General features: G+C 40.6%; 1 protein-coding gene across 1 annotated transcript in view; it reads left to right on the forward strand.

Moving 5' to 3' along the window:
- LOC124594120 (complement factor D-like) overlaps positions 1-24,009 on the forward strand; it is a 47,463-nt gene that overhangs the window by 14,300 nt on the left and 9,154 nt on the right. Inside the window, exon 2 of the mRNA XM_047132480.1 lies at positions 22,291-22,447. Within this exon, the coding sequence (XP_046988436.1) occupies positions 22,291-22,447 (157 nt within the window). The remainder of the gene's footprint in view (positions 1-22,290; positions 22,448-24,009) is intronic.

Raw genomic sequence — 24,009 nt, forward strand, 5'->3', positions numbered from 1 at the left:
GTCAGGCCAACAAATCATACCGATAGTCGGCTAGTAGTAGTGAAACCACCGAAGATGAACTCAGGACAGCAGTGTGGTATGAAGAACAGGTACATTTTTTTGTGGAAGGGCTACATCCCGAGAAGAACGTACGTTTGTTCCACTAGCTCTGACAAGTAGGCAGGCGAAAACAGCAAAAAATTGGGAAGATGTTATGAAGAGAATGTGACGACGAACCGTTGGAAACGGATAAGTGTAAGCTGAGTTCCCGAGTTGCTGTGTCGTTTACCGCGGGAATTATACCACAGACAACAGGCATTTGCGTAATGTAGTACCGCATCGACACCGTACATGACGTGGTGAAATGTCACATGAAGCAGCGATTCTCGAGATCCGTACCTCTCCAACTCCTGGAAGCATGTAGCCACTATGCTCTGGAAAATGACAACAGGGCTGGTAGTTGTTGACATATCCCTAATGACCAAGTATTAAATGGCATATTCCAGCAGGATAGTGCAGTACCCTACACTTTGTTTCGCACCACGAACTCACTGAGAAATTTAAGGATCACTGACTGGCTCGTCATCTCCCTTGATCTGTCAAACACAGAGAATGACTGAGGTGCTGGGAGAAGACGTAACTTTCACACCACCTACCAGCAACTTTCATGACCCGAGACTATGTGTTTCCGGCTGACAAGAAATTGGTTAAGATGACCTTCATAGGGTGTCTTGTTCCACATCTAAATGAATAAAAGACTACTGTTGTGCCCAGGACCGGGAACGCTTTGATTATTCATCAAAGACGCTGTCCCTAAACCACAGAATAGGCGTAACAGCAACCGGGGAATAAGGGCTTGGTATTAGGAATGATGGAGAGAAAAAATATAAGTTCTGCAATAAATTTCAGCTAGTAATATCGAATACACAGTTCAGAAATCACAGGAGGAGGAGGTACACCGGGATACGACCGTGAGACATGAGATGACTCCAGCAAGATTACTCAGTGATCACACAGAAATTCCGAAACAACATATAAGATTGTGAGGTACACGCAGGAGAAGATATACATTCGAGTCATAATTTAGTAATGACGAAGAGTAGACTGAATTTTAAGAGAATCGTGCAGAACCATCAAAGTGGGGAGAAAAGAGACGCTGAAATACTGTGAACGATGTGACACATATGAAGTTTTCTGCGTCTGTAAATACTGCGATAATGAACACCGTAGTAGGCAGTTCAGTCGAAGAGAATCAACGTTACAAAACAGGGCACTCACAGAAGTTGGATAAACATACATACAATAAATATAACTGCGAAGAAAAACTGTAATTGATTGTCTCAAGAAGAAAGATCCAGTCAGGACAGGAGTACAGCAACATACTTCATTTAGCAATGAAACATGTAAGATCTGCGGAGAATCCAGGGAAGCGTGGCTGCAAGGAAAACGAATAGAAAACGGAACAGGAATAATCGTCCAAGGAAGCTACTCGGCATAGAGAAAAGTCAAAAAGCCTTCGGTGAAATTAAAAGCAACGGACTCTACAATGAGAGTTCAATGGAAAATCCACTGTAGAAAATAAAGGTGAGAACGAATAGGTGGAAAGAGTACAATGCAGATCTCTACCAGAGGAAGAAACTCCCTGGTAACGTGATACAAGTAAAGATGGGAGCAATATGGAACAATGTATGGGACACATTATTAGAGTCGAATTTTAACAGAGTTTCGGAGGACTAGTGATAAAATAAGTGGGAAGGGAGGGATAACATTCCTTCGGAATAATTAAAATCACTGGGGGGGGGGGGGGGGGGGAACTGTTAATCGAATGGCTAGCTGGTTTGGAGACATACTACCGGACTTTCGAATAAATTCATCCCCACAGTCCCGAAGACAGCAAGGGCAGATAACTGTGAGAACCATACCACGGTCAGCCTGACATCTTATTCATCCGAGTTGCAGACAATAAATACAGAAGAATTTAAAAGAAAACTGAACATCGTCTAAATGACGGTCAGTTTGGCTTTGGAAAAAGTAAAGATAACGAAGAGGCAGTTCCGACAATGTAAAGAGTTATAAGATGTTCGAAATTGTGAGAACAATAGCTGCAGGGAAATACGGATGAATACATAGCATGTATAAGGAGCAAGGGGTGCAACTAAGAATGGGAGAGCAAGAATGAAGCGCTTGGATTACAAACAATGTAAGGGAGGGATGCAGCCTTTCGCTCCTATTATTCAGTGTATACTGAGTTGACAAAGGTCATGAGATACCTTTTAATACCTCGTCGGACCTCTTGTTGCTCGGTGCAAGACTGCAACTGGACGTGGCATGGACTCAACGTTATTGGAAGTCCCATGCAAAAATATTGAGCCTTACTCCATCTATAGCCATTCATAATTTCGAAAGCGTTCCCATTGCAGTACTCAGTGCACGAACTGACTCTCGACTGTGTCCCATAAATGTTCGGAGGGATTGATGCCGGGCGATGTCGGTGGCCAAAATATTCGAACTGTCCAGAATGTTCTTCAAATCAATCGCAAACAATTGTGGCAGAATGACATAGCACACTAACATCCATAAAAACTCCATCGGCATTTGGAAACATGAAGCCAATGAATGGCCCCGGATCGTCTTCAAATAGCAGAATATAATCATTTCCAATCAATGATCGGTTCCGTTGGACCAAATAAATCAGTCCATTCCATCTAAACATAGCCCACATTATTATGGAGCCGCCACCAACTAGCACAGTGCCTTGTTCACAACTTGGTTTCATTGCATCGCGGGGTGTGGCTACACTCGAACCCTACAACCCGCTGCTACCAACTGAAATCGGGACCCACCTGATCATGCCACAGTTTCCCAGTTGTCCAGGGCCCAAGGGCTATGGTCACAGGCCCAGGAGAGGTGCTGCAGACCATATCATGCTGTTAGCAAAGACACTGGCATCGGTCGTCTTCTGCTGTAGTCCATTAACGGCAAATGTAGCCGTACTGTCCTAATGATTACGTTCGCCGTATGTCGCAAATAGATTTCTGCGCTTATCCCAAGCAGTGTTGCTTGTCAGCAGTAACAACTCTACACAAACGCCGGTGCTTTCGGTCCATAACTGAAGGCCGTCGGCCACTGTGTTGTCCGTGGTGGGAGGTAATTTCTGATATTTGGTATTTTCGGCACATTTTTGACACTGTGAATCTTGAAATAGTCCTTAACATGCTATGTATTTCTTTCCACCGTTCTTGTCAACCGTTCCCTAAAGCTCTCTCTGAAACACTCTACTACGTTTAGTTCTTTCAGTTTATCCAGATCCCATCTCCTTGAACTCCCCCTCTTTCGCTGTTTTTTCAGTTTTAATCTACAGATCACAACTAAAAAATTGTGCTCAGAGTCCACATCTGCCCCTGGAAATGTCTTACATTTTAAAACCTGCTTCCTACATCTCTGTCTTGCCATTATATAATCTATCTGAAACCTTCCTGTGTCTCCAGGCCTCATCCACATATACAATCTTATTTCATGATTCTTAAAGGAAGTGTTAGCTATGATTTAGTTATGCTCTGTGCAGAAGCCCACCAAGCGACTTCGTCTTCTTCCCTTTTAATCCGTAGGAACGGAATTTTTCTGGTTGAAAATAAGCTCTGATAAGATTGAAATTTTAATCAAAATATGTTAGAGCGTTGGAAATACTGATATATTAGTTTGATCTCATTCTGTCAGAGTGTTCTTCACTTTGAGTTTCCGTCAATGTGGCTCCGTGAGTAGCGTGACGTGGGTTGCGTGAAGCCTTTTACCGATCGTCGGCGTGACAGGATAGGCTTTATGTTTGGTACCAAAGTATTTCCATCAGTTTTTGCTTGTCATATGCATAGGATATCAGGTGCGAGGTTACACAGGTGCAGGGCTTTCGTCGTTACAAAGTATCAGCAATCGTTTGTCAATTCACCTTGAGCTAACTGCTCCCTCCGACGTGCAGAAGGCCACGTCGTGGAGATAATTCGCAGCACGCAAGAACAACACCAGTGGGCGCTTGAAGCATTAAACCAGGTGGCCTGGATTACTGATTTACGGTACACGTTGGTACATGCTGAAGTACGTCGAAAACCAAAGCGACCAAACGTGCTTGTCGACGGATACCATTCAGGTTAATGGGGCAGTTATTTCCACGTGGGAGATCTTCGCATGGATTGAAAAGTGGCTAATGACAGGTCCTACGTTGTACTGTCATGAGCAGCAACGCATGAAAATACAGTTCTGTCTTGTGGATTGCCTGTAGAGCACTGGTCAATCTTATGTGTCTTTTGGAACATGCAGTGAATAGCCACAACTATGGACTACGTCGGCAAATGTGTACTTAGTGTATGGTGTAACATGAAGAGTCATTAGCAGAAAGAGCTTGCCTCCTCAAAACTTGTAGCAGTTAAACAACAGAAAACATCTTACATACCAGGTGATCTGACGGATCATCAGTTTCAAAGCTCTTCGTGGAATTAGCACATGTGCATTGTCAACAAACGAATGCTTCGCTTTCGTTTCCAACGTGTTAACACTGATGATCTGCAGCCGTATGCGTGTAACATTCAGTATGTTCACACTAGACAGACATATCTACGATGTCATTGCTGCCACACCGTGTTCTTATGTAACTGCGTCATGCAAGGTTAAAACTTTCTCACTCCAACGACGGTGGAAGCTTCTACATCTGGATCCTGATCTAGATGCATACTCAGCGAGTTCGTGGCGGAGAGTACCATGTTTCACTTATTACTCATTTACTTTCCCGTTCGATTGACAAATAGAGGCAGCGGAAAACAACTCTCTCTATACCTCTGTATGAGCCCTAATCACCCTTATCATCGTGCGTCCTTATGTGAAATGCACGTTGGTGCAAGCAGGATCTTTCTGCAGTCATGTTCAAATAGTGGTTCTCTAATTTCTTATCTAAATTTCCGAAGCATCTCCGTAATAACTGCGTGTTGTTCGAACCTACCGATAACAAATCGAGCAGCTTGACTTTCCCAGTGCGACATATTCTTCAGTATCTTCCTTTAATAACATCTGCAGCGTTAAGAGATGGTACCTCTGCACATAAAGCACAACGAAGCATACTTTCTTCTTCATTTTTTGTTGATCCAAATAAATTATTCCATGTTATGTTCATTTCTTTGGCTAATTCTTCCCATTTCCCTGATTTAGCTTCTTTAATTTCTTCTTGAAAATGTTTTCTTGCTTCTTTTGTGATTTTGAGCATGCATGCGTTACATTTAATCAAATTGTCTGTTTGGTTTTTATTACAGAGAAGTTTGATTTTAGTCAGGTAATGATCAGAGTCAAATTTTCGGTTCCCTGTTATTTTGACGGGACTGCTACGGTCGCAGGTTCGAATCCTGCCTCGGGCATGGGTGTGTGTGATGTCCTTAGGTTAGTTAGGTTTAGGTAGTTCTAAGTTCTAGGGGACTTATGACCTAAGATGTTGAGACCCATAGTGCTCAGAGCACTTTGAACCATTTTTTTGTTATTTTGACAGTCGTGATTTCTTCAATATTGTTTTGAGAGATAGCCACGTGATCTAACTGCAAGGTCCTTTACGTACAAACCGCAGTGTCCTAAAATTCTCCCAATAACCCTTAATCGACCGTTCATCTACAACAATCCTTACATGCTTGTTCCATTTTATATTGATTTGCAATCATACGCTCAGATTTTTAAACGACGTGACTGTATCAAGCAACACACTGCTAATTCTGTATTCGAATAGTACGGGTTTGTTTTTCCGACTCATCTGTATTAAACTACGTTTGTATACATTTAAATCTAGCTGTCAGTCAATACACTAACTACAAAAAAATGGTTCAAATGGCTCTGAGGACTATGGGACTTAAAATCTGTGGTCATCAGTCCCCTAGAGCTTAGGACTACTTAAACCTAACTAACCTAAGGACATCACACACATCCATGCCCGAGGCAGGATTCGAACCTGTGACCGTAGCGGTCACACGGCTCCAGACTGAAGCGCCTAGAACCGCACGGCCACACCGGCCGGCACACTAACTACAGATTTTGTCTAAGTCACCCAATGACTATACCTTGCCATAAACCACAGCATCGTCAGCAAAGGGCCACACACTGCTGCCTCACCCTGTCCGTCAGATCATTCACATATAAAGAAAATAATAGCGGACTTGCCACACTTCCCTGGGTCACTCCTGACGATAGCCTTGTCTGTGATGGACACTCGCTGTCGAGGACTACATAATGGGTTCTCTTATTTAATAAGTTTTAGAGCCACTCACATATCTGGGAACGAATTCAATATGCTCGTACCTTCGTTAACAGTATGCAGTGGAGCACCAAGTCATACGGTTTTCGGAAATTTAGAAATATGGAATCTGACTATTTCCTTCTTACAGTCCCTTGCATTTTGCGCTGGGTGAGAGATTTACGAATAATGCAAGTTATGTGAGGAGCCAGTGCCGTAGAGTAATCTTTATACAACCGAATTGTGATTCCTTCTAGACCTGGAAAATTGTTCGTTTTCAACTCAGTCAATTGTTTCTCTACGCTGGGGTTGCCCATTATTATGTCGTCCATGCGGCAATCGGTGTGATGGTCAGACGACGGGGTATTTGCGTGATTCTCCTGTGTAAAATACCTCTCAAACGCGAAATTTAAAACTTCGGCTTCATTTTACTATTTTGTACTGCCACATCAGACTGGTCAAAGAATGACTGGACAGAAGCCCCTTAGCGATTCTACGTAAGACAAGAATTGTTTTCAGATTCTCGGACATATCCTTTATTAGTAAGACGTTGGTAGCCTCGCGCATAGAACTTAGAGACGCAAGAATCTCTACTAACCTTTGCCTGTCGTAATTTGCACGTTCCCTTTTGAAACGAGAGTGCAGAAGCCTGTGCTTCCTCAGCGAGTTCGGAATTTCGTTGTTAAACCATGGCGGGTTTTTTCCGTCCCTTAATCCACTTACTTTGCTCATAATTCTCCAGAGCACGATGTTCAACCCATTTAAACTTTGAACATGGTTCCTCTACGCCCATCATAATAAAACTACATGACATTAGTTTGTCGTCTAAGAGAGATGCCATTAACTCTTTATAGCAAAAATACTCTCCCAGCCTTCTTGGTGATTTATTAACTTTAGTTACCATAGTTACCCCCCCCCCCCCATGAACCGTGGACCTTGCCGTTGGTGGGGAGGCTTGCGTGCCTCAGCGATACAGATGGCCGTACCGTAGGTGCAACCACAACGGAGGGGTATCTGTTGAGAGGCCAGACAAACGCGTGGTTCCTGAAGAGGGGCAGCAGCCTTTTCAGTAGTTGCAGGGGCAACAGTCTGATTGACTGATCTGGCCTTGTAACATTAACCAAAACGGCCTTGCTGTTGTGGTACTGCGAACGGCTGAAAGCAAGGGGAAACTACAGCCGTAATTTCTCCCGAGGACATGCAGCTTTACTGTATGATTAAATGATGATGGCGTCCTCTTGGGTAAAATATTCCGGAGGTAAAATAGTCCCCCATTCGGATCTCCGGGCGGGGACTACTCAGGAGGACGTCGTTATCAGGAGAAAGAAAACTGGCATTCTACGGATCGGAGCGTGGAATGTCAGATCCCTTAATCGGGCAGGTAGGTTAGAAAATTTAAAAAGGGAAATGGATAGGTTAAAGTTAGATATAGTGGGAATTAGTGAAGTTCGGTAGCAGGAGGAACAAGACTTTTGGTCTGGTGATTACGGGGTTATAAATACAAAATCAAATAGGGGTAATGCAGGAGTAGGTTTAATAATGAATAAAAAAATAGGAGTGCGGGTTAGCTACTACAAACAGCATAGTGAACGCATTATTGTGGCCAAGATAGACACAACGCCCATGCCTACTACAGTAGTACAAGTTTATATGCCAACTAGCTCTGCAGATGATGAAGAAATTGATGAAATGTATCACGAGATAAAAGAAATTATTCAGGTAGTGAAAGGAGACGAAAATTTAATAGTCATGGGTGACTGGAATTCGTCAGTAGGAAAAGGGAGAGAAGGAAACATAGTAGGTGAATATGGATTGGGGGGAAGAAATGAAAGAGGAAGCCGCCTTGTAGAATTTTGCACAGAGCATAACTTAATCATAGCTAACACTTGGTTCAAGAATCATGAAAGAAGGTTGTATACCTGGAAGAATCCTGGAGATACTAAAAGGTATCAGATAGATTACATAATGGTAAGACGGAGATTTAGGAACCAGGTTTTAAATTGTAAGACATTTCCAGGGGCAGATGTGGATTCTGACCACAATCTATTGGTTATGAACTGCAGATTGAAACTGAAGAAACTGCAAAAAGGCGGGAATTTAAGGAGATGGGACCTGGATAAACTGAAAGAACCAGAGGTTGTACAGAGTTTCAGGGAGAGCATAAGGGAACAATTGACAGGAATGGGGGAAAGAAATACAGTAGAAGAAGAATGGGTAGCTCTGAGGAATGAAGTAGTGAAGGTAGCAGAGGATCAAGTAGGTAAAAAGATGAGGGCTAATAGAAATCCTTGGCTAACAGAAGAAATATTGAATTTAATTGATGAAAGGAGAAAATATAAAAATGCAGTAAATGAAGCAGGCAAAAAGGAATAAAAACGTCTCAAAAATGAGATCGACAGGAAGTGCAAAATGGCTGAGCAGGGGTGGCTAGAGGACAAATGTAAGGATGTAGAGGCTTGTCTCATTAGGGGTAAGATAGATACTGCCTACAGAAAAATTAAAGAGACCTTTGGAGAGAAGAGAACCACTTGTATGAATATCAAGAGCTCAGATGGCAACCCAGTTCTAAGCAAAGAAGGGAAGGCAGAGAGGTGGAAGGAGTATATAGAGGGTTTATACAAGGGCGATGTAGTTGAGGACAATATCATGGAAATGGAAGAGGATGTAGATGAAGATGAAATGGGAGATAAGATACTGCGTGAAGAGTTTGACAGAGCACTGAAAGACCTGAGTCGAAACAAGGCCCCGGGAGTAGACAACATTCCATTAGAACTACTGATGGCCTTGGGAGAGCCAGTCATGACAAAACTCTACCATCTGGTGAGCAAGATGTATGAGACAGGCGAAATACCCACAGACTTCAAGAAGAATATAATAATTCCAATCCCAAAGAAAGCAGGTGTTGACAGATGTGAAATTTACCGAACTATCAGTTTAATAAGTCACAGCTGCAAAATACTAACGCGAATTCTTTACAGACGAATGGAAAAACTGGTAGAAGCGGACCTCGGGGAAGATCAGTTTGCATTCCGTAGGAATGTTGGAACACGTGAGGCAATACTAACCTTACGACTTATCTTAGAAGAAAGATTGAGAAAAGGCAAACCTACGTTTCTAGCATTTGTAGACTTAGAGAAAGCTTTTGACAACGTTAACTGGAATACTCTCTTTCAAATTCTGAAGGTGGCAGGGGTAAAATACAGGGAGCGATAGGCTATTTACAATTTGTACAAAACCCAGATGGCAGTTATAAGAGTCGAGGGGCGTGAAAGGGAAGCAGTGGTTGGGAAAGGAGTGAGACGGGGTTGTAGCCTCTCCCCGATGTTATTCAATCTGTATATTGAGCAAGCAGTAAAGGAAACAAAAGAAAAGTTCGGAGTAGGTATTAAAATTCATGGAGAAGAAGTAAAAACTTTGAGGTTCGCCGATGACATTGTAATTCTGTCAGAGACAGCAAAGGACTTGGAAGAGCAGTTGAACGGAATGGACAGTGTCTTGAAAGGAGGATATAAGATGAACATCAACAAAAGCAAAACGAGGATAATGGAACGTAGTCAAATTAAATCGGGTGATGCTGAGGGAATTAGATTAGGAAATGAGACACTTAAAGTAGTAAAGGAGTTTTGCTATTTAGGGAGTAAAATAACTGATGATGGTTGAAGTAGAGAGGATATAAAATGTAGACTGGCAATGGCAAGGAAATCGTTTCTGAAGAAGGGAAATTTGTTAACATCGAGTATAGATTTAAGTGTCTGGAAGTCGTTTCTGAAAGTATTTGTATGGAGTGTAGCCATGTATGGAAGTGAAACATGGGCGATAACCAGTTTGGACAAGAAGAGAATAGAAGCTTTCGAAATGTGGTGCTACAGAAGGATGCTAAAGATAAGGTGGGTAGATCACGTAACTAATGAGGAGGTATTGAATAGGATTGGGGAGAAGAGAAGTTTGTGGCACAACTTGACTAGAAGAAGGGATCGGTTGGTAGGACATGTTTTGAGGCATCAAGGGATCACAAATTTAGCATTGGAGGGCAGCGTGGAGGGTAAAAATCGTAGAGGGAGACCAAGAGATGAATCCACTAAGCAGATTCAGAAGGATGTAGGTTGCAGTAGGTACTGGGAGATGAAGAAGCTTGCACAGGATAGAGTAGCATGGAGAGCTGCATCAAAATGGTTCAAATGGCTCTGAGCAGTATGGGACTCAACTGCTGAGGTCATTAGTCCCCTAGAACTTAGAACTAGTTTAACCTAACTAACCTAAGGACATCACAAACATCCATGCCCGAGGCAGGATTCGAACCTGCGACCGTAGCGGTCTTGCGGTTCCAGACTGCAGCGCCTTTAACCGCACGGCCACTTCGGCCGGCAGAGCTGCATCAAACCAGTCTCAGGACTAAAGACCACAACAACAATACCATAGTGACTATTCCACGATCGCTAGTCCCCGTCGCTATACTGACGCCATCGGTAAGGTCAGGCCTGTTTGTAGCTACAAAAAAATGGTTCAAATGGCTCTGAGCACTATGGAACTCAACTGCTGAGGTCATTAGTCCCCTAGAACTTAGAACTAGTTAAACCTAACTAACCTAAGGACATCACAAACATCCATGCCCGAGGCAGGATTCGAACCTGCGACCGTAGCGGTCTTGCGGTTCCAGACTGCAGCGCCTTTAACCGCACGGCCACTTCGGCCGGCTGTAGCTACAAGGTCTAAAAGACTTCCATTGCATGTGGGTTGTCGAACTAGCTGCTCAAGACAGTTTTCGGAAAACGATTTCAAAAACTTTGCAAGATTCTGCCTCTGTCTATACCCTCTGCAATGAATCCATGGAAGTACCATTCTATATTCAGAGGGTTAAGATGGCTTCGAACTAGCGTTTGCATGGTCTGTGTATTTACGCACTACTGGCCATAGACGTTCTTTGAATGACTCTAAAACTGTCACAGTGGAATCGGGTGGGCGGGGAAAACATCCAACAAGTAACTTGGTTTCACGTGGAGCCGCTATACGTGACCAGATAATTTCACTGTCTCTCACAAATTCGGCCTGAATATAGAAAAAAAAATTGTCAGCCCCCTCCTATGTAGTCTACGTTTGCGATACACGTTCTGTAACCCGCTAAATATCTCAGGGCTTCCTGCTTGAGTTTTCATACAGCTGTTGGTACCGAGAACAATCTGAGCACGACAACTTTCTTGGAGGGAAAGAAGAGGGGAAGGTGAATTATATTTAGCCACGAAATCGTCACAGAATTTCATGAAAAGAAGTGGCATATCTCACTTCGTTTTAGTGTTTGCGGGACGTCGCGTAATAGGATTTGCATTCACAGGATAGTAAGTCCGAAGGCTGTCTTGCACGTGGTGATAGGTGGCTACACTGAGCCACAGCGCCAGAGATTGCGCCAAAGAGTATTATTCAGCCGCCTCCACTGGCAGTGCTTGTCGAGAACTCGTAGTAGTCAGTGCTTGCTGAGATGTCGTAGTGAAAAGTTCTTGTCGAGAAGTCGTAGTGGAGAGTGCTTGTTCCATGTTTTATGCAGTTGTTTGATGGGCTAGTCAGCAGATGTTGTTCGAATGGAGATATCGTAATGATCAGAGTGCTTTTCGTCAATATATATGAAGGTAAAATATTCCCTGTTTTTTTCATTATTTCAGTGTCTTAAATAATGCGTCATTACAGGTTGAGTTAACAAAGCATGTGGCTCCTGTTCTTGTATTAGAGAGTAATTCTGGTTTCCTTACGCAATTATTGTTTTTATTTTTTTTAATTGCTTCAGTATAAATGATATTTAAAATTTCTTGCCTTATTGAAGAAAACCCGCCTGTTTCTATAGATACGTTGACGATACCTTCGTTGTTTGGCCTCACGGTAGGGAGAATTTGAATGTCTTTCTAGAACATCTGAACTCGATCCACCCGAACATTCGTTTTACGATGGAGGTGGAAAAGGATGGTTGCCTTCCCTTTCTCGACGTGTTGGTTAGGAGGAAGGATGATGGATCATTGGGACATGCAGTCTACAGGAAACGTACTCACAACGACTTGTACTTACAAGCTAATAGTTGTCACCATTCGGCTCAGCGTGAAGGGGTACTTCGTACCTTGGTACACAGGGCACATATCGTTTCTGACGCTGAGACTTTGCCAGCTGAGCTGTCCCATCTTGAAGTTACATTTCGTCAAAATGGTTACAGTGATAGACAGATTGAACGTGCGTTGCGCTATCGACCAACTGTACATCAGGTGATTGATGATAATTCTGAGTCAACACCTAAGTCTACTGCCTTCTTGCCTTACGTAGGAAACACGTCCAATACGATCGGTCGTATTTTACGGAAATACGATGTGAAATGTGTTTTCCGACCTCCATCTAAAATTAGAGCACTTTTGAGTTCCGTTAAGGATGATCTTGGACTGCGTAAGGCGGGTGTATATCGTGTCCCTTGTAGCTGCGGCATGGCATATATTGGTCAAACTATCAGGACCGTGGAGGACAGATGTACTGAGCATAAACGGCACACACGATTACAGCAGCCAAATAGATCTGCTATTGCCGAACATTGCTTGGATACTGGTCACTCCATGTTATATAATAACACCGAGATATTGGCATGCACGTCCAGCTATTGGGACAGTGTGATTCGGGAGGCAGTTGAGATTAAATTAGCGAGCAACCTTGTTAACAGGGATGGAGGTTTCTGTTTAAACTCTGTTTGGAATCCGGCTCTCTCCCTTGTCAAGAAACAGAGGGACAGACTCAATGCTACCTCACCTGCGAATTCATAGTCTCACTATCGATAGCTCTGACTTTGGCCATCTTTGGTGGCACTAGTGTTCAGTGTGTGTGTGTTATCTTTCCTGCTTGGGTCTGAGAACCGAGGTATTAAATTTGCATGTACGCCGCCTGTCCGTTGCAGTTTGCCTTGAAAATGGCGGGGTGTTCTCCCGCCGAAATATCGGCGGTCGCTGAAAGTGTTACCTGGCTGAATTCCCGGAAGTTATTTGAAAGTTGTATACGCCAGGAGAAACTCAGGTCTCAGTAGTATTGTTGTAGTAATTTGTAGTTTAGTAATTGTAGTCTATTTTGCATGTGTAGATTTGGTAATTGTCATTCTTCTAATGGTATTTTTTCTCATAATTTAATTTTGTTGTCTTGTATACGCGTTTGACAATTTAGTGCAATTATTTCAATTGTTCGTTAACCGTGTTTGAGGGAAACATTTCGTGTGAATGGTATTGTTGGAGATAAAGAGTCACTGTGTGTAATTTTCGTACAGTGGCGAGTTTTGTATGATTTGTAAATGATTACGCGATCGATGAAAAAGGCAAAAATGATGGATAGTGAGAATGACGAAATTGTTGACATGGTGAACTCGCCAACACAGGAGAACAGTATGATGAATAATGAAGTGGAAAACAATTTAATAAGTCCGGAAAATAGTCCGGAACCATTTCAAAATTTTTCTCAATCAGAAAATTCACAGAATACGAGATTAACGATAGAAGACTCTGGAATGGTAACGAACACAGATAGCTTTATGGCTATGCCGAAGGAAGTTAGTTTTGCGGGAAATGTTAGGGGCGAAAAGAATTTCGAACCGGCTAATATGGAGCAGTTGATGGGTGCTATAATAAATTTGGGAGCACAAATGGAAACACAGTTTAGATCTGAATTAAAAACACAAATAGGAACAATTAAAACTGAGATAGGAACAATGGAAACACGGTTAGACTCACTGGGATCACAGTTAGGATCTGAATTAAAAACAGAGATGGGAACTTTGGCAACACGGTTAGACTCACAAATCGGAACAATTAAAACAGAGATAGGAACAATTACAACTGGTATGGGAACAATGGAAACACGGTTAGACTCAGTGGGATCACAAATAATAACAATTAGAACTGAGATGGGAACAATGGAAACACGGTTAGACTCACGAATAGGGACATGTTTCAAAAATATGAAAGATGAATTAAAGATAGAAATCAGAGAAGAAGTACAACCAATTTTGAATTCTCACAATAATAGGTTAATTGCAGTAGAGATTAGACAAAAGGAACAGGATAGAGAACAGGAAGAAAGAGATCGCGTATTAGTACAAAAATTTTCAGAGTTAAATTTACAACGTGCACATGATAAGGAAGAAATATTTGAGAGAATCGAGGAATCCGTACCAAATGACAGAATAAATAACCTAACACAACAATATGAACAGTTAACTACTAAATGTGTCAATACTGAAACCCGGATCGTGACACTTACGGAAGACGTAAATGAACAGGAAGAACAATTAGGTGACTTATCGGAAAGAGTTGAGGAGATTTCAGATAAATTGACAAGTCTTAGTTTAAATGGGGACAGAGATTCAGATGATACAGCACCTTTGCCATTTGCAGAAACTGAAGAGTACCAGAACATAAATAAGCATGTTGAAAAACAGGGAAAATTTAATGAACGCGTCAAAAGGGAATTTGAGGCATTACGAAAGCAAGTCAAACAAATTGAAGGCGAAATCGTAGGAAAAACAGCAGAAGAAATTTAGAATCACAGATAGCAGAGGGGTTTGAAGAAAATAATTTGTTTCATTTACGGGATGCAACAAGAGAGCGCCAGGCGCGTGAACTTGACAATAATCGGCATTCGGACTGGAACAGTCGCGGTAGGTCTTAGTCGCCACGAGGAGAAAACTTTGACTATAAACACTTCTTGACTGTTCGGAAATTTAAGATCTTTCGTAATTCTAAGAATGACACACATCCATGTTCATGGTTAGATCAATTTATGTACGCACTTTCACCAAATTGGCCACTAAGTCACAAACTGGAAATTATGTGCGGCTATTAATGTCCTCAGGGGATTCACTACACTAAGTGAACATGTGCCGTAGCGTGCATAGGGCCCCGAGCTGTAGTGGTGCTATTTCCCTTTTAGTTTTCTGCACCGCTGCCTACTCTTTTACTATTCTTTGCATCTGTCAAACCAACTCTTCGACTATCAATCTATCTAGAGAGAATGTAAACAATAACCGGATATGACTATTTACCCAAAAGTGATTTCGGAAATTACCATGTGGACTTACTGTACCTTCAGCAGCATTCATTCGTAGTTTAAACGAAATTTTACCTGTTTATCTTCATGACAATATTACTTCATATGTTGCCGATATTCTTATTGCTAAACATTCTTGGAGTGAGCATAACAAAATTTTGGATTCATTATTACGTATCTTTGCAAGAGTTGGCATTACAGTGAACTTGGAAAAATCTGAATTTGGTCGTTCTCAGGTGAAATTTCTTGGTCACATTATTTATACAGAAGGTATTCTTCCTGATCCAGAGAAACTAGACGCTATTCGTAACTACGCTGTTCCTACCACAAAACGTGATGTTCGTAGTTTCCTTGGTGTCTCTAATTTTCTTAGACGCTTGTTAGATTGGACGATTTGGCCACACCCCGTTTTTGCGAACTATCTGGAAAGTTCTTTTTAAATGTAAATCGGTTGACAACTCCGTTTGGTTAGTTTGTATTCCTGATGAGTGGGTTAATAAACTGATTTGGTGTGTACACATTTCAGTTATGCACACTTTGGTCCCAGAAAATGCTTTCATGAATTACGAGAAAATTGCTACTTCAGTAATATGGAAAAACGTATTCGATCTGTTCTTGCCAAATGCAAATTATGTCAAAAGGCTAAGCCGCCAACTATTTCTCACACAGCACCGTTATTTCCTATCATTCCAGCGAAATTAAAGGACATGGCTGCAGTCGATTTGTTCAGTCCAGTGGTTCGTTCTACTAATGGTTTTGCGTACATTTTGGTAGCAGTGGAATTGACATCAAAATATGCGTGTTTTACACCTTTACGCAAAGCACCAGCTCGTTCAGTATCTAACGCTTTCATCAAACATTTTCTTAAAGAAGTTGGTCATGTTGGTAAGGTTATATCAGATAATGAATCACAGTTTCGCTCTAAAATTTGGCTTCGTACTCTACGGCGTCGTAAGATTAAACCAATTTTCATTTCACTTTTTCACCCTCAATCTAATGCTTCAGAGAGATGGATGAAGGAAATCAATAAATTGTGTCGTCATTATTGTCATCAGAATCACAGAACGTGGGATCAGTATCTTCATATTTTTCAAAACATTCTGAATGAACTCCCTAATGATTCAACTTCTTTACCACCTATACTGATATTAAAAAATAAAGCACCGACAAATCGCATTTCTGAAATCGTTCCTTTTCCGCCTACATGGAAACTGCGGCATTCTGAAGTTGTGAACCTGGTTCTGCAAAATATTGCATTTGCGGCTGCTAGAAGAGAGAAATCAGCTAAACGTCCTGGTCGTTTAAAAACCTTGTCAGTTGGTCAAAAAGTGTTAATTAAGTCTCACTGTTTGTCTTATAAAGGAAAAGGCTTGTGTCGCACATTTTTCTGCTTCATAACGGTCCATATAGAGTTCGCAAAATTATTCATGATAACACTGTCGAAGTAGAAACTCTTAAATCTCGACGCTCTAAGGCAGTACATCATATATCTAACGTTAAAATTTTTGTGGAATGACATACTTTCGAGAAACCAACAGTTATACATAAACATGCAGAGAATACAAGGATACCGCGCTGTGTTTTGGCGGCGGCACATACTCAAAGCAACAGTCAAGTCTGCGAGCCGCACAAGGTAGTCGTTGACCGCAAGCAATTACTTCCTACGTCACGCGCCTACAGCTGATCGAGCGCTCAGTGCGAATGAACTGACAGCCGTAAACAAATACACAGTCTAATTTCTCCGATTAAATTCAGTATAAAGCTATAGTGACTTGATGAATTATGTTATTAACATTCAGTATTTTTCAGGATACGGTTGTATGAAATATTTAAGAACTTCAGGTTAATTCTGTGTGTGTCTGACGTTGAGAGGACTTCCTATCGAGAAAAATTCAAGAAGGATGTAATTTACAAGAAGAAACTAATAAACTAAAAAGGTAACGATTAATTGAGTTTATTTTTCAGGTAACATATTCCACTTAGGTACGTACTTTAGACGTAATATGCTGCTCGTGATGACGTGATTCATACTTTGTGCTAAATTTCATGTTCTATGAATTTACTTGTGAAGCGACGTGCTTGCGTACGTTAACTGATTTTGACAAGGATTTATTAATGAACAGGGTTGTTATTTGTATATATTATGCATCGCTTGGCTGCACTGCTTCTTCACTGATGTCATATTTTTCTATTATGTGGCAGCTGTGCTTATTTATTTAAATTATAATTGTCACATGATTAATTGTGCTGATATAATTATGTATGTAAGTTATACTTTGTGATTTATCTGCTTGCGCCTTCATGTTTACTTATTAAGATTACATATGAACATTTATTTGCTTATGCTTATATGATGCTAATGACCTGTTTATAATGTTAGACAACATATTTGCTGCCTTGCTTATGGATTGCATATTTACACATTTCTGTTTTGTTGTCATAACTACTCTTTAATTTGGTATATAGAAATGCTGATGTACTGTGTACGAACATAGAGTGCAGGTCACACTATTGTATTAATTATAGATTGTTCGCTTGGCAGAGCCTCGTTGTAAGAATTGTGCTGCATCCATTTGTTGACATTGTGTTCTCTACTGGTATATTTACTCGCTATTGCATGTTTTGCTTACGCTCAGTGCCTTATATTTTTAAGATAAGAAAATGAACTGCTATAATTTGACGAACGACATTAGTACAAGAAACTTTATAGAAGTCACATGAGCTGAGGTTTTATGGAAACTGTATAAATTTATGCTAATAGGAAGGAAGCTAACGACATGACATACCAACACTAGGGTTAGACCATTGACAGTTATTACACTGCATTCTTCGTGAGCAATTGAAATAGGAAGTGACACTTGACACAAGAAATACTCCACATGTATGTTTCTGATTTGCCATGATTCTTGAAGTGGTGTACACACTATGAAATATTACTATCATTCATACTACGTAATCGTACTTAATTACTGAGAGTTATTCGAACTAAAGTCTGTTAGAGGTCATGTATGCATTTTTTTTATTTAATGATGGACAAGGTAACCAAAATGTACTTTATAATTCATAATGAGCAGAAGATTTGGCTCAGATGGATTACACAAAGGTTGCGTGTGGACATTGTGTCTTCGGATTGCATGGGATGATGAATTGAAGTTTGCACTAGGGTTTTATCTGTACTTGTTCGAGGAGACTGACTAGAGGAAAGAGTTCTTATGGAAGTGAAATGATACTGGCGATAAGGTTTAGATGTATCGTTGTATTGAAGAGGTATTATTGAGGTATTGAGATTATGTGAAGTTGATGATTATTGGAGTTTTGGTGGACAAGAGGTAAGGTAAATGATATTGATGATAAGGTTTCTATGTATCGACGTAAGAGGTATTATTGAAGTATTGAGATTATGTGAAGTTGATGATTATTGGAGTTTTGGTGGACAAGAGGTAAGGTAAATGATATTGATGATAAGGTTTATATGTATCGACGTAAGAGGTATTATTGAAGTATTAAAATTATGTGATGCTGATGATTATTGGAGTTTTGGTGAATAAGAGGCAAAGTAAGTGAGGAGCAAATTTTTTTTGTTGGTTTATATGGAATAAGGAAGATGAAGTTGGCAGACTAGAACACTCAAGTAGAAGGAAGATTGTCTACACACACACTTTGTTAAATCAATAAGCAGTACATATATTTTTTTTTTTTTGGAGAGAGGAAGTAATTGCATATCTTGGCTCACTGACAGTTGTTCAGCAACCGTACATTTTGATCTGGCTTGGCAAACATTGGTCTTGACATGATGACTATGACGTTGACTAGCTATTATTGACTGTTATACATTGCTGCCACTACTACTTGATATACATGTCGAACATCAAACCTTTGACAGAATTGCATTTACACAGTTAACACTATTCAATTACACAGTAGTACTTAATGTGGATGAAAGATGAGTGAGTGTGTTTTGTGTGTTTTCCCTTCCTAATCCCAGATAAGTGGTACCGACTTACCTCCTAAATATTATTTTACTTGTTTGTTGTGGCTTGCACTGACACCCATAAATATTATAGGTTTACTGATATTTGTGTATTCGTAATAGTTAATATGACAATTATCTGATATCATTGGTGTGTTTCTTATAATTTGTATGTTTAGTGTAAGAGCATTGATAATAATTTTGTAAAAGCAATTGTGTGTGCATTCAAACTGTTGTTCACACCTGCACCTGTTCAACATTGATGTGTGACACTTAGAAATGTTTAATTTCTGCTGATGAACTGTGTGATTAGTGATAGTGAATATTATGGACTGTTACCTGCACTTTTTCAACATAATGGGTGCCATTTAGAAATGATTAATTTCTGCTGATGAACTGTGTGATTATGATAGTGAATATTATGGACTGTTACTTGCACTTTTTCTACATGATTGGTGCCACTAGGACATGTTTAATTTCTGCTTATAAACTCCGATGAACAGTGTGATTAGTGATAGTGAATATTATGGACTGCTGTCTGGACCTGCTCATCACTGCTAGGTGCCACTAATGGAACTGCTTCTGCTGAATGATGTCACTTGTCGGTGTCTGCACCTGTTCAACATTGCTGGGTGCCACTGATGGAACTGCTTCTACTGACATAATGTCATTTGTTGGTGTCTGTACCTGTTCGACAATACTGGGTGCCACTGATGGAACTGCATCTACTGAAATGATATCACTTGTTGGTGTCTGCACCTGTTCAACATTGCTGGGTGCCACTGTTGGAACTGCTTCTACTGAGATGATGTCACTTGTTGGTGTCTGCACCTGTTCAACATTGCTGGGTGCCACAGATGGAACTGCTTCTACTGACATAATGTCACTTGTTGGTGTCTGCACTTGTTCAACATTGCTGGGTGCCACTAATGGAACTGCTTCTACTGAAATTATGTCACTTGTTGCTGTTTGCACCTGTTGACCATTGCTGGGTGCTACTGCTGGAACTATCAACTACTTGTTTTTTTTAATCATTGAAAGCATTTTATGTGAACATTTGTATAAACTGATTTTTTTGTGTATTGTGTAAACTATTATGTAAAGTCACATGTATGAAAGAATTTGTATTGCTTACTGTATTTTATATATTAGGTTACTGAAAGGTCAGTGCAAAGCCAAAATTTTATCTAATTATGTGATATTTACGTATTAATATTATCTTTTATTTTTGTCTGTATTTTTGTGGACGAATTTGGTGGTATTTTCACCACCAATGCTGGCAAAAATACCATCAAATTCTGGCCCATGGAGGAAGGGCATACGAAAGGTGGCTACACTGAGCCACAGCGCCAGAGGTTGCGCCAAAGAGTATTATTCAGCCGCCTCCACTGGCAGTGCTTGTCGAGAACTCGTAGTAGTCAGTGCTTGCTGAGATGTCGTAGTGAAAAGTTCTTGTCGAGAAGTCGTAGTGGAAAGTGCTTGTTCCATGTTTTATGCAGTTGTTTGATGGGCTAGTCAGCAGATGTTGTTCGAATGGAGATATCGTAATGATCAGAGTGCTTTTCGTCAATATATATGAAGGTAAAATATTCCCTGTTTTTTTCATTATTTCAGTGTCTTAAATAATGCGTCATTACAGGTTCAGTCAACAAAGCATCTGGCTCCTGTTCTTGTATTAGAGTGTAATTCTGGTTTCCTTACGCAGTTATAGTATTTATATCTTTTTTAATTACTTCAGCATAAATAATATTTAAAATTTCTTGCCTTGTTGAAGAAGAACCGTGCCAGATGTGTACGTTGAATCACACTTCCACACGCAGAACAGTTACACTTGTGCTTTGTTGTTGCGTTGGTTTTATAGCTGCTGGGGACTTAATTAATTAATTGTGTTAACGGAAAATTTCATTCCATTCTTTGTTGTTATTCTATGCAGTCAGATTGCCTACTAAAACTAGTCTGGGCCAACCGTTTACGAGACCACCGTAATCGGACATGCAGCTACTAAAACTTAAAAAAGTATTTGCATATTTAAATAATTAAGCCCCCATGCACGTGGCGACCACTGCTTCGGATCGTTCCTTGGAATTCTTCTGATTGTAAAAATAGTAGACAGTAGTATTGTTGTAGTAATTTGTAGTTTAGTAATTGTAGTCTATTTTGCATGTGTAGATTTGGTAATTGTCATTCTTCTAATGGTATTTTTTCTCATAATTTAATTTTGTTGTCTTGTATACGCGTTTGACAATTTAGTGCAATTATTTCAATTGTTCGTTAACCGTGTTTGAGGGAAACATTTCGTGTGAATGGTATTGTTGGAGATAAAGAGTCATTGTGTGTAATTTTCGTACAGTGGCGAGTTTTGTATGATTTGTAAATGATTACGCGATCGATGAAAAAGGCAAAAATGATGGATAGTGAGAATGACGAAATTGTTGATATGGCGAACTCGCCAACACAGGAGAACAGTATGATGAATAATGAAGTGGAAAACAATTTAATAAGTCCGGAAAATAGTCCGGAACCATTTCAAAATTTTTCTCAATCAGAAAATTCACAGAATACGAGATTAACGATAGAAGACTCTGGAATGGTAACGAACACAGATAGCTTTATGGCTATGCCGAAGGAAGTTAGTTTTGCGGGAAATGTTAGGGGCGAAAAGAATTTCGAACCGGCTAATATGGAGCAGTTGATGGGTGCTATAATAAATTTGGGAGCACAAATGGAAACACAGTTTAGATCTGAATTAAAAACACAAATAGGAACAATTAAAACTGAGATAGGAACAATGGAAACACGGTTAGACTCACTGGGATCACAGTTAGGATCTGAATTAAAAACAGAGATGGGAACTTTGGCAACACGGTTAGACTCACAAATCGGAACAATTAAAACAGAGATAGGAACAATTACAACAGGTATGGGAACAATGGAAACACGGTTAGACTCAGTGGGATCACAAATAAGAACAATAGTAGGCACTATGGCCTATGTGTGTAGTGATAGACATTCAGAATTGTCTGTTCCGATGCAGTGTCTGGACACGGGGGCCGCATCGTGAACGGCAAACCGGCGGCCGGCCACGAGTTCCCGGCGCTGGCGTCTCTGCACGTGAACGGCAGCCACTACTGCGGCGCCAACGTGCTCTCCGAGAACTGGCTGGTCACCGCCGCGCACTGCGTCAGAACCAGGTAAACTAGCTGTCGCATCTGCGAACTGCATAACCCAGCTGCTCTTACAATGCTTTCCAGTCGCAAAAATAAATTTTCGTATAGATTGTGATACTATAACATAAATATCCATCATCAAAGCAAAGTCATTCGCAATACTTAACAACAAATGTTAAGCAACGAATTCGCGAAACAGGCGTATGTATTGAAAAGTTATTTTATTTAGACAACCGATCTCTATATCTCATTGATATCTGCATTTTAAAACGAGTATACATATAGTGTGTATCAACGTACATTACAGATGGCTTCACAGTACATGAAGAGTAACAATCAACGTCCTGAAAACATACAAAATGCAAATTGAAGCGTTAAGAGATGGTACCTGCGCACATATAGCACATCGAAGAAGACTTCCTTCTTCGCTTTTTGTTGATCCAAATAATTCTTCCATGTCCTGTTGATTTATTTGTCAAATTCTTCCCATTTCCCTGTTTTAGCTATTTTAATTTCTTCTTGAAAATGTTTTCTTGCTTCATTTGTGATTTTGAGCATGTATGCGTTACATTTAATCAATTTCTTTGTCTGTTTGGCTTTGACTACAGAGAAGTTTAATTTTAGTCAGATAATGATCAGAGTCAAATTTTCGGTTCCCTGTTATTTTGACAGTCGTGATTTCTTCAATATCTTTTGAGATATAGCCACGTGATCTAACTGCAAGTCTCATGGCATTATATTTGCAGATATCCACGTTTCTGCTTTACTTGGCATTTATTTTAAGGAAGTTGACATTAATTGTGCTATTTTTGTTCGTTCTGTTATGGACTGGATATTCTCCTTCAATTTTTGAAAACTATTTTCCCTCCCTATTTGTGTGTTAAAATCCTCCAATAAAATCAGAACATTTATTTTGGAATTACGATATTTCGTCTTCCAAAAGTTCCGAGAATACTTCTCCGTTACTCGGATTTTTCTTATTGTCATCATTAATTGGAGCCTACGAAATTAACAAAGGTACACTGTTTATTAGTGCGTTTCACTGTGAGAAGACAGAGTCTTTCTGGAACATGAATCGAATTCTGTAACGATATCTACTAAATTTTTATGAATATAGAAGGCAGCACCATACTGTGCTCTAGAGACAGTCGGCTTTTGGCCATGGTCGCCGGTCAGGGCGGCACACCACGATCCGTTCGGATACTGAAGTCATGGACGGCCGGAATCTGTTGTTAATGGCGCGCGCCCGGAAAATGCAAGTACGCGGTCTCACGTTTGGTTGATTCGGAACGCAGGAACTTTCCTATGAGCCTCTGAAACCCGGTGGATTCAAGTGTGCAGGTGGACCTGTTTGCTGGTCTGCCAAACGAATTTGACTCCGTTCCACGACTATGCGTGACGGAATGTGTCAAATGTTTGGACGGCCGACTCAAGACAAATAAGTACACCCACGCATTATTCGTTGTGTGCGTGATGCTAGAAGCAGTACCTCTGATGTTTCAGAAGGTGACTGGCTAGTGGCACACTAGCAAAGGACACAGGTCTCACCGTTTAGGTAGAGACCTGCAGTTCTTTACCATCGAAGC

The sequence above is a fragment of the Schistocerca americana genome, chromosome 1, assembly GCF_021461395.2.
Source record: "Schistocerca americana isolate TAMUIC-IGC-003095 chromosome 1, iqSchAmer2.1, whole genome shotgun sequence".
Taxonomy (NCBI): Eukaryota; Metazoa; Arthropoda; class Insecta; order Orthoptera; family Acrididae; genus Schistocerca; species Schistocerca americana.